A 12,802-nucleotide genomic window follows, 5' to 3' on the forward strand; every position below is an offset into this window, starting at 1 on the left:
GGGATGGAGGATAAGAAGGAAAGATTGTACTCAATTCCAGTTCTACCTTCATGGATGAAGCTTATCTATGGCTCTTCCTTTAATGAATAAAGATGTGTTCATAGACACTTCATTTTTTTTAGATACTTCTTTACTGGAGAATGACTACCACCCTCATCCCATAGGTTGGGCCTGTGGTTTAGCTATTGTCTCTAGTATCCCCTTGATGAAAGGCCTGAAACATAAGGAATCTTAAAGAACTGCTCTTTCCTTGGGCTTTTCTTCCTTGTCTAATGGTAATCATCAAGAAATGAAGACAGGTTATAGCCTCAAATCCTTCCTTGTCCAGACACAGGCAACTCCAGACTTTTGTATACAGGAAGGAACAAAGGACAGAAATATGGTTGTGAGTTGGACACCATCGGTGATTTGTCTTGAAGCCAATCTGTCTAGCAAGCGCATAGTTTATGCATGAAAACTGAGCCTCCTCTGTGGTAGACCAGTATATTCAGACCAAATCTGTTACTAAAAACTTGGTTCTCAGAGAATTTGCTACTTAACATATCACATTATTTCAGTGTGAACAGACATAAATGTCTAGTATATCAAATATGTATTTTTATATTTATATTTGTAGATAGATATCTGATTCATGTAAAAGTAGCCAAATACAGGTTTCCAAAGCAAAGCCAACAATTTTAAGATCATCTTCCATGGATTAGTATAGATAAATGTGAACAGAAATGGTCTGCTGAAGTCTTAATGGAAAAGTCAGAAACCATGATTTTTTTTTTAATTTTTATTTATTTATGATAGTCAGAGAGAGAGAGAGAGAGGCAGAGACACAGGCAGAGGGAGAAGCAGGCTCCATGCACCGGGAGCCCGATGTGGGATTCGATCCCGGGTCTCCAGGATTGCGCCCTGGGCCAAAGGCAGGCGCCAAACCGCTGCGCCACCCAGGGATCCCAGAAACCATGATTTTTAAACCTACGTATGTTGAAGTTTTAAAACATATTTCCTTTAAAGATAAACTATATTTGCAATTGTCAACAAGGTAACAAACTGAGGTTCACTATCGTTTTGTATTTCCATATTAGAACAATGATTTTTATTTTTTTTAAAGATTTATTTATTCATAAGAGACAGAGAGAGACAGAGAGAGAGAGAGAGAGAAAAAGAGAGGTAGAGACATAGGCAGAGGGAGAAGCAGGCTCCATGTAGGGAACCTGACATGGGACGTGATCCCAGGACTCCAGGATCATGCCCTGGGATGAAGGCGGTGCTAAACCACTGAGCCACCCAGGCTGCCCTAAAACAACGATTTTAATCCCTTCAATATTATGGAAGAGAGAGAATAAAGGTATGTGAGTAAGTTGGTGGAAGAAGTAATAAATCTTCTGATATTCTGAATTTCATCTCTCAGTCTAAATAATATACCAAAATTTTGAAGTCTTACAAAAGTTCTAGTATTTCCAAAGATTGATTATGAGCAAAAAAATATTTATTTCATGTGTACCCAATAGGGATCAAGGACCATATCCAGAGAAACATTTGTTTTGCTGCCACTCCTATCTCGGTTACAAGATTATTAATCATTTTGATTAAAAAAGTGCTTTGAATATATTTTAAAAGTACTTAAGGACTACAAACATAAAACTTCATTGTTAAGAGTTATAAAAGCTATAAACATAGGGAGGATCCCTGGGTGGCACAGCGGTTTGGCGCCTGCCTTTGGCCCAGGGCGTGATCCTGGAGACCGGGGATCAAATCCCACGTCGGGCTCCCGGTGCATGGGGCCTGCTTCTCCCTCTGCCTGTGTCTCTGCCTCTCTCTCTCTCTGAGTGACTATCATAAAAAAAAAAAAAGCTATAAACATATATGGTTTACTTATATAAACTAATTAACATTAACTAAGCTGTCACAGGCCTGAATCCTCTTCCTGTGCTCTGCTAAGTTTTGTAGGAGGCTTGCTAGTCAATAAACTCTATTTTTTAGGTTCCTTTGTGAGTTGGCTGTTAGGTTCTACTTTTTTTCTGGTGGGAGATCAGAAAGTAGAGCAAAACAAAAGAAGGAGATTGTCAGATGCAGGTGGCTGCTGTAACAATATAGTAGGAAGAGAACGTTGGGAGAAACAGCACCTTGTGGATGGTATGTAACATCCCTGATCAAAGTAGCACCTCTCGGGCAGATCCAGAACCAACTGGGTCGGTAGCTCTAAGGCTACCAATTATTTTTTTTTAATATTTTATTTATTTATTTGACAGGGAGAGAGAGAGCACAAGCAGGGAGAGTAGCAGGCAGAGGGAGAGGGAGAAGCAGGTTCCACACTGAGCAGAGAGCCTGATGCGATGTGGGGCTCCATTCTAGTGTCTTGGAATCAAGGTCTGAGACAAAGGCAAATGCTTAACCGACTGAGCCACGCAGGTACCCCAAAGGTTTATGTTTCATATTATCCATAATATTGTTCTTTAGGACTTCAATATTATTATTAGAACAAAATGCAAAACTGTACCATAATCTATGAACGCCAAAATCTGACGGTAAGATACTTATTTTTAGAACAATAAGAAAAAGACAATTGGTAAAAGAATACATGCTAATTATAACTAATTTCAGCAATACAGAAAAGCATAAGAAAAAGATGTCTTTAAAATCCCAAATTAAAAAAAATTAAATTAAAAAACAATGAAAACCCCAAATTTAGCCAGTCTTAAGAAAGAATCTCTATTATGAGCAAGTAAAAATCATTCTAAAACTCTATATATAGAAAATGCTACAAATAAGAAACATAACTCTATTAACAGAATGATTATGCTATATATCCCACTTTTAGTGAAAACATTATTAAACTCATTTCCCTTGAACTAAAAGAAAGAAACGACTGCCATTCATATATAAAGGATGAAAAAAGATTAGAAAAACTTCAAGGAGTTGGTGTTATTAATATTTAATTTTTGTTAATATGGATTCTCATACTTCCACTAGTTCCTTGCTTCCTTTTCTTAGTTATATAGCTATTTTTACTTTATCAAAGTTTATAGCATTTTAATTCTATTCTATAAATTAATTCTGACAGTTGTCAAGGATCAGTTATCTATATTTAAAGGATTTAACCTTATTCTTAGTTCTTTTTTTTTTTAATTCTTAGTTCTTTTACCAAGATTCTTCTTGAGTCATGTTGACTTCTCTCTCAGATGGCTTAATTTTCTTAAAACAATTTTTTTTCTGGGTGCCTGGCTGGCTTGGTCAGTAAGAATGTGACTTTTGATCTCAGAGTTGTGAGTTAGAGCCCCACACTGGGTACAAGAGGTCACCTAAACACGAAATCTTAAAAAAGAATTTTTTTCGTAGATGGGCTCAGAGATGTTGCCTTGATAATATCTAGAGGCAGACTTGAATGGCATACTGGGCAAGTTTAATATTTTTCACTTTTTTTCGTTAGGACTTGGTGGCTCACGTTATTATTACAAAGAATATCATAAACTTTATGCCAAAAAAATTCCTCAGTACTTAGAGGAAGGAGATAAATTGTTTGAAAAACATGAACTACCAAAGCTCACTAAGAAAAGAAAGAAAACCTGAACTGCTTTATTTGTATTAAAGAATTTGAATGTGTTGTTCAAAAACTTCCTATAAACAAAACTTCTGCCCTGGATGGATTAGTTGGTAGGTTCTGCCAAACATTTTAAAAAGAAAGGACATCATTACTACAGAAACTTTTCTAGAAAAATGAAAATGAGTGAATACTTCTCTATTCATCCAGTGAAGCCAAAATTACCCTGACACTAAAACCTGGCAATGATATTACAAGAAAATAAAACTGTAGAGCAATATCCTTCGTGAACAAAAATGCAAAAATCCTAAACAAAAATTTGGTAAACTGAATTAAAAAAACAGAAAAGGGATAATAGGTCATGATCAAATGGGATTTATCCTAGGAATATTGGGGTGGTGATTAGTACTTAAAACTCAATGTAATTCAACATGCAAACAAATTAAAAGAAAACCACATAATCTTTGTAACACCTGCAGAAAAAGCATTTGACAAAAACCAATATCCGATCCTAACAAAAGCTTCAGGGAGATGTAGAAGGAATTTCCTCAACATGCATTATATACAACATCTATGAAGAGCCTACAACTAATACAATACTCAATAGTAAAAGATTAATATCTTCCCCCCACCCCAAGATAAAGAAAAGACAAGGATATTTATTCTCACCACTTCTATTCAGCACTGTACAGGAGGTTCTAGCTGGGGGAATAAGGAAAGAAAAAGAAATAAAAAGTATCAGAATGGAAAGGAAGAATTAAAACTGTCTTTATCGTCTAGGTAGAAAATCTGTTGGAAGCTACAAAAAAGATCCTAGAATAAGCGAGGCAAGCAAGGTGTCACTATTGAAATAAAATCAACATAAAAAAAATCATTTGTATTTGTTTCATGGTAAACAATCTCGAATTGAAATTTTAAAAGACCTCAAAAAATTAAGGATAAATTTAGCAAAGACCTGTGAAATTTGTGAAAGATCTATATGCTAAAAAACTATAAACAACAAAGAAAGAAAAGACAAATAGATAAAAGATGTACTTGTTTCATGAGTTTGAAAACTCAGTGTTTTTAAGATGTCAATGCTCCTGAAATTTATCTATAGTTTCAGCACAATCCCAATTAAAATCCAAGAAGTGGTTTTTGTTTTGGCTTTTTTCTTGAAAGAAAGAGAGAGTACACACAAGTGGCAAGGTGGAGGGGGTGGGCAGAGGGAGGGGGACAAAGAGAATCTCAAGCATGCTCCATGCCCAGCACAGAGCCCCAAGTGGGGCTCCATCCCACAACCCAGATATCATGACCTAAGTTGAGATCAAGAGTCACCAGGTGCTCCCCCTTAAGAAGTCTTTTTCTGTAGAAATAAGTCAGCTAGTTCTAAAGTTCAGATGAAAATGCGAAGAATCTAAAACATTTGAAAACAACTTTAAAAAAGAACAAAGTTGGAGGACTATTACACTCTAAGACTTACTATAAATAAATCCAAAAACAAGTCCACACAAATGCTGATAACTTATTTTCAAGAAAGGGGCAAAGGCAATTCAGTGGAGAAAGAAAGGGTGATCTTTGCAAAAATTAATGCTGAAACAACTGGCTACCCATATGCAAAAAAATGAACTTTATATATTTTTTGAATGTACTTCATATCATATGCAAACATTATTTCCACGTGGATCACATATCTAAGTGTAAGAAGTAAAACTATAAAACTCTTAAAAGAAAACAGAGGAATAAATCTTTTCAGCTTTGGGATAGGCAAAGATTTTAGATTTGACACCAAAAGAAAGATCCATGAAAGAATAGTAAATTAAATTTCATCAAAATTGTGTACTCTTCAGAAGAGGTTTGGATGAAAATGCAATGGAACTGGAACTCTCAAGGCTGGTGAGTACACAGAATTGTAAAAACTGCTCTGAAAAAATGATTGGCAGTTTCTTGCTTGCAAAGTTAAACATATATCTACCATGTGATGTGGCCATTCCACTCACAGGTATTTAACAAGGGAAGTTAAACCATATAAATACTATGAATGCTCACAGCAGCTTTATTTGAAACAGCCAAAACCTGGAAACAACCCAAGTGGGGAAATAATTAACACTTAATATTCATAAGCAAGTGAACAGATAACAAATTGTGACACACCTATACAGTGGAATAATACTCCACAGAAGAGAAATGAACCACTGAAATGCAACAACATGGATGAATTTCAGAACGATTATGCAAAGTGAAAAGAGGCTGTACTAAAGAGTATGTAACATATATGCTTCAATTTACATAAAATCCTATAAAATGCAAACCAATTTGTAGGGACAGAAAGCAGATCAGTGGTGGCACAGGGACAAAGAAGGGTGGAAGAAAAGAGGTTACAGAGGAGAGTATAAGGAGAAAACAGGGGCAGCCCGCGTGCCTTGGCAGTTTAGTACCGCCTTTAGTCCGGGATGTGATCGTGGAGACCCAGGATCGAGTCCTACGTCAGGCTCCCTGCATGGAGCCTGCTTCTCCCTCTGCCTGTGTCTCTGCCTCTCTGCCTCTCTGTCTCTCTCTCTCTGTCTCATGAATAAATAAAATCTTAAAAAAAAAAAAAAAAGGCAAAAACAGGGGAGGATATGCTTGCTATCCTGATACGGGGATGGATTTGAGGATGCAAATACACCTCCAAACATCAAATTTTAGATGCTAAATATGGTACACAAATTATACCTTAATAAAGCTGTTAAAAAGCATAAAATGTGCCAGTACTGGGCCCATATTCCCACAAGGGCAGTAATAGCTTGAATGGTAAGTTACTGCTCCTCACTTTACCATTATTTTTTTCTTAGATTGTTCTTTAGCTTGTTTTTATTAACATCTGTGGTTGAAATTTCATTGTTTCGGTGATTTTTTTCCTCAGATTGGTTTCTTTAACTGTTTTTTGTACTTACTATCATGACTAGATTTTGTTTGCTGTGGTATACTTTGGGTAAACTCCTTGATACTTTTCTCATCGTGTCTGACATCCGTCTGAACTATAGCTGAAAGCAGGTTATTACATTCTATGCATTTCTTTGTTGTCTAAGAGAAATGGTATGTGTACATTTATGTGTAAGTCATATTTTCAAGGACAGAGGGAAGGAAGAATTATGCTAAAGATAGTGTACTCCTTGGATAATAACCCTGAGGGTCACTTAATTAGTAATTAAGTTCACTAACAGACTGCTATTATGGTCTACGTTATTTTCTCAATGGAAATTTCTTCTAACCCTACTGAGATTTATATAAGACTTTTTAAATTTTTTTCTTGACTTTCACCAGTGATCTAATACTTGTACTCTCAGTCAGTCTGTCCGTCCATCAGTCCATCCATCGAAGTATATGCTTCACACCTGGCATGGAGCCCAAAGCAGGCCTTGAACTCACAATTCTGAGATTAAGACCTGAGCTGGGATCAAGAGTCAGATGCTTAACAGACTGAACCACCTAGGTGTCCCATCAGTCTATTTATTTTTAAATTTGTGATTACCATCACCTTACTTTCCTCAAAATTGCTTTTAGGAAGGTTACAGAAGAATTACACATGACATCACTTAAGAATCTGCTGTGGCATTTTTGCTGTTAAAAGTTTCCTAATTCTGCTTAAGTGCTGCCAATGAATTTGGGAGCTGCTTTTTTGGAGAGGAGGGACATATATTTTTAATAGTATATACTGTACTAAGCTTTATGCTGTAATTTTTAATGAAATTACAAATTGGGAATATAAAAATGTTTGAGATTTTTAATATATGCCTTTTCTGAGGCATGTACAAATATTTTCCACATGAATATACAACATGAATTAATCTAACACATAATGATAAGGTTTTATTTACTGAAGATGGCAAATCTTTTGTGGAACAGAAACGGGTAACATTTGTTTAAGTAGATTATGAATGACTTTGCTATGTGATTCTTATCATATTGCACTTAAAAAACTAGCTTTCAAGGGTTTTTTAAGAATTCTTTTAAGGCAAAATTAATCAGAACTTCTCCAAATATAGAATTATCCCTCAAAGATTGTTTCCTATAGGAAAAAAATAAAAGCTATCAAGAAGAAAATAAGACAGTTTTAGGAAAAGGAATCTAGGGTTGTTGTTCATTCACTAAATGTGATTTCTGTATAATAGCTGTTTGAACTTTTATAATAAAGGGTTTAACGAACTTATACATAAAAAAGCAAACTACAGGTATCCCCTGCTTTTGCAAAGTTTGTGTTATGCCACTTTGCTTTTATAAAATGTCTACATTAGACAGTACCTGTTTTCAATGCCCAAAAGATGTTTTGCTTTTACAAAAAAACAGAGAAAATAGCATTCAGTGTTTGTTTTGCAGCAAGCACTATAGAGTCTGTGCACACCGCAAGCAGCAAGAGTGCCCCACCAACCTCCTTCCAAGGAAGTACACTCAGCATCTCAGCATCAAGCCAGAGTTTTGAACTATGTCTGTGAGCATCTGTGCTTTATCTCAATTTATTTTGTCCATTCATTAGCAAGATGTGTCCTAAGGTACCTGAAAAAAGCCTATGAGAGGTGATTCTTGGAGTCTGGGAATGCTAAATAATTTTTTCCATATAAATGAATGGTAATGGCTTCTTCACTTTATGCTATCTGGCTTATAAAAGGTTTCATAGGAACAGTCTACTTTTGGATAGTGAGGGAAACTGGCAATTATATGCTCATGCAGAAGATACTTTCATTTTGACAAAGATGTCTTAGAACAAAGAAAAGTTTTCTTATAAATGTTTAACAAAGATACATTGGAATTCATAACATGTCTAGAATGTAAATAAGTGACTGATTTACTTTAAAAAATAATGATCTATCCAAAAAAATAAAAAATAAAAAATAAAAAATAATGATCTAAAATATAGTCAGTGGAAGAGATTTCTCCATCTTGTTGGATCACAAGACCCTTTAAAACTTTTTGCTAATCTATAGGGGGCCACAGTTCAAAGATTATGACTCAGTAGGTACATATGAATTATAAGCATTCTATGATTCATTAAAATAGATCTTTATCTTAAAGTGAGGAAAAATCCAATAATAAAGCATTAATGCATAAGCAATACTCACCAGTACCGAAATTTTGAACCTAATGTAAAATAATGTGCAAAAAAATTCTTTTGAGGTGGAAGTGGTCTGTCCAAACGGAAGAATGTGTGATGTTCTACACATGCTTTCCACAAATTTTTGCATGCTCTGTAATTCACCATATTAAATCCCAATAATGTTTCTCTAGATTCATGCTGTAATAAATGACAAAATGCAGAGAATACCAGTAAAATATCAGAATCTAATGCTCCATTTAGTTTACTTTCTACAGATAAATAATCTAGCCTTACAAATAACTAATCCTTAAAGAATAGTACCTTCTTTTGCTTACCCAATAAAAAAGCAGTAACATAAATGGAAAGGTTTGCAAAATGTGAATCTCACCTCATTCAGTAATATTAATGACTTTTAGGACTTTAATTTTAGAATATAGTTAGAAATAAGTTTAAGAATTGATACATATCTGTTTTCAAAACTTACTAGCTATAATTCTATATCAAACTGTAATATTGGCCCATGAATTAAACTTTGATATATCATCACATCTTTTAAAAATATCTCGAAATTTGTAAATCTGTCTAGATTGTCAGTACATAGGTATATTCACTCATCACTTCTGAACACTATTATGCAACTCAAATTTTAACATAATACAGACATTTCTTTAATTTTTCTCTAAAAGACTGGTACAAATTACTATTTATATGGTTTCACTGAAGTAAACCATATAAAGGCATGCATGTTTTAAGTGTACAGCTCTGGTTTTCATATAATGATATGAACATTTAACATCCAACCAGAGCAAGAAATGGATTATTACTAGCAACTCTGAAGTATTCTTTATGTCCCCTTTCTACCAGATTATCTTTGCAAAGGTAATCCCTCTTCTTTTATCACCATTGATTGGTTATAACTGTTTTTGAACTTTATATATATATATATAGAATCATATATATATGTCTTTACGTCTGGTTGTTTTGTTGAGTATTATGTTTTTATATTCATCCATATGGTTATGAAAATAATTTTCATTCTATCATATTCATTCTGTCACATGAATATACCAGTTTATTTATCCATTTGGCATTGAAAGACATCTGAAGTTTCCAGTTTGAGGATATTTGTGTGCATTTCTGTTACTGGATCATAAGATTATGTGCTCATCTTCAGTAGATAATGCCCAACAGTTTTCCAAAATGGTTAGATCAATATGCACTCCCCTCCATCAGCAGTATATCCTCCACATACTTACCAACCACTGGCTTATCAAACTTTTCATTATACTATTATCACGATTCTGGTGGATCACATTTTGGTTATAATTTATATTTCCCTGATGATTAGTGAGGTTCAACACCTTCCTATGTTCCTAGTCATGTGGATGTTCTCATTTCTGAAGTATCTGTTTAAATCAGCAGCGTATTTTTGGATTGAGTTCGACATATAACCAAGGATGTGGTCCCCGTGTGTGCACCCATGTGTATTATATACATACTCTGTGCCACTTCCCTCCCTTAATGATGTCTTTTGATGGATACAGTTTTTAATTTTAACACAGTCTAAGTGAATGATCTTTTCTTTAAAGGTTTTCTATTCCTTTGATAGAAATGTTTGACTATCAAAAGATATATTTCCATAATGAAACTACAGTAAGATGCCCATGTATAAATATTAAACTACTATGTTAGAAGATAATATGCTTAAAATACTATTTTTTCATCACCAAAGAGTTAATTGTGCTTAACAGTGGAATTGTGTTTAACAGTAGGCCCCAATAGTTTACATATTGTACCACATGCCATAAATAATGCAAAATGACAGAGAAGGTCTTACACAGAGGAGCATGCAGAAATGCCTCTCAGGAAAAGCAACATCTAAGAATCAAACATATTTCTGACATTTTTGCATACTTCAAAAATTTTAGGTGTGATTTGGACTTTCTACTAATTGTATTTGGGCAACTTGTAACAAATTTGCAACAAAATCCACTTTCCACATTTTATAAACAATAGATAAAAATGTTATATTGAAAGAAAAGTAGTTTCTATAATGTTTGGGTATTTAAGACATGTTTCAGAGAAAAACATTAACAAGGCAACACTGCAGACTATGACTATTTACAGTCTTTAATCAGTAGTTAGATGACTTTTGTTGATCTAACTACTGTGGCTAAACACGTTCCTAATGATATATTACCTTGGAGAATAGTTGTGAGGATTAAATGACACGAAAATAGCTGTATAATTATCAGATACATACTATGACCTCAATCAATGTTAATACCATAATTATTATCGCCAATAATGATAGTATCATTAATGGGGAAAATCTAGAACTGACTTCTACATTGTCTTCTAACAATATAATAATTTAAAGTAAAATATTTGTTCTCTAGCTTCCAGGTGTTTTGAAACATGTATAAAAATTTTCATTAGCAGTATTAGTCATAATAGCTACAACCTGGTAATGCCAAAATTGTCCACTAACACAAAAATGAATAATTTATGGTTTATTCACTCGATATAATACCATACAGCAATAGAACTATTGCTATGTACAATATGAATGAACCTCACAATATTAAGGTTACAATGTAGACAAAAAGTGAACATTATGTATGACTGCATTCTTTAAAGTTCAAAAATAAGCAAACTAATCCACAATGAAACAAATGAGAATAGTATTTATCTTTTGGAAAGGTTAATAATAACAAATGGGCATCAGTTCCAATAGCAATAATACCAAGGCAGTAGTAATGTTCTACATATTAATATTGCATATATATTATATATCTATCAATCAAATACTATCCTTAATATTTGTATACTTTCCTGTGGAATTCAATAAAATAATAGAAAAAAAGTTCATAGTTTGTGAGTATAAATGATAAACCATAGTCAGATTATTACCCTGATAAAACACAGCTGATTCAAGTATTTTAAAGATTTCAAATACATTTTATACACATGCACACACACACAACCATCTTGAAATCTGCATTAATTTGTTAAGATTTATAAGAAATCATTTAAAGCAAAAGATAAAAATGAGTTTAAGTCAATTAAATAGATAAAATAATTTACAAGGTGAACTCTTTCCAAGGTGAACTCTTTCCAACGCTGTACTTTCCATGATAACTTAATGTACTGTATTCAATATGTAAAAAGGACATCAGCATTCCCACAAAGGGAGGAAATATACTATACATTCATGACCTAGAAACAAAACTAAACACTCAGTTTCCCTAAAAGAAAATGAGCTTATATATGAAAAGAAATGCTGTTGATTAGTACGGGGGGGGGGGGGGGAGGAATATATATGAAAAAATGCTCAGTTATTACCTTTATGAATAGACCTTGACAACTGACAATGAACATCATGATTCAGATTAGAATAGACCTTGACAACTGACAATGAACATCATGATTCAGATTAGTTTCAAAGCTCAAAAGAGAGTAGAAGAACTTTAAATCAGAATCACATGGAAATTAACAATGTTCTAAAATGTGAATTAACTCAGTAGTCAGTTATCAACATTAGTAGTAATTTCACTCATACTAAAAGTGTGGCCATGAAGAACTTCATTTCTTAAGACTTCATTTACATAAATATTAAGTTCACATAAATGTTATTTTTACGAATACTATATTTATAAATATATTCACTTATATTAATAATTATTAGATCAATACTCACCACTTCTTTTCTAAGTTGAATAAAAAACTGTTTGCACTTAAAAGAAATTTTTACAATCTTCAACCTGGATTAAGAGAATGAATTGGGAGTATTTAAAATACTGAATAAATATAAAAACATTAACTTAAAATAATACAAAAATCTTTTAGCTCTATATTCAATAATATCTAAACATTCAATCATATATATACCCATTATATAAGAAATCTAAAGATTTTGGTGCTTCATGAAAAACTAGAATCTATCAACTGAACAAAGTTTTATCAGTATATTTGCTGTGAACTATTCTATCTTTTCCAATTTTATATCTAGAGAAATACATAAAAACACATACCACAAATTAAAATTTCAAGATATACCAAAAACTACAAGTCCTTTTCTGGTTCTGTAAGGAGCTTAGAAATCACCACTCCACTGTAATAAGTAAAAAAAAAAAAAAACTCAACATATTCTTCTTGGATTCACAAGAGAGGGGAGGGCACAGGGTAAAATGCTACACCGAAGATTTGAGAGACCA

At 33.4% G+C, this 12,802-nt stretch overlaps 1 protein-coding gene across 13 annotated transcripts in view; it reads right to left on the reverse strand.

The window, feature by feature from the left end:
- PTPN4 (protein tyrosine phosphatase non-receptor type 4) overlaps positions 1–12,802 on the reverse strand; it is a 207,697-nt gene that overhangs the window by 51,521 nt on the left and 143,374 nt on the right. For all 13 annotated transcript variants that reach the window (XM_077861382.1, XM_077861383.1, XM_077861381.1 and 10 more), the window contains 2 exons: positions 12,286–12,349; positions 8,611–8,783 (listed from right to left, as the gene is read on the reverse strand). In XM_077861382.1, the coding sequence (XP_077717508.1) occupies positions 8,611–8,783; positions 12,286–12,349 (237 nt within the window). The remainder of the gene's footprint in view (positions 1–8,610; positions 8,784–12,285; positions 12,350–12,802) is intronic.

Source organism: Canis aureus, chromosome 20, assembly GCF_053574225.1.
Source record: "Canis aureus isolate CA01 chromosome 20, VMU_Caureus_v.1.0, whole genome shotgun sequence".
Classification (NCBI taxonomy): Eukaryota; Metazoa; Chordata; class Mammalia; order Carnivora; family Canidae; genus Canis; species Canis aureus.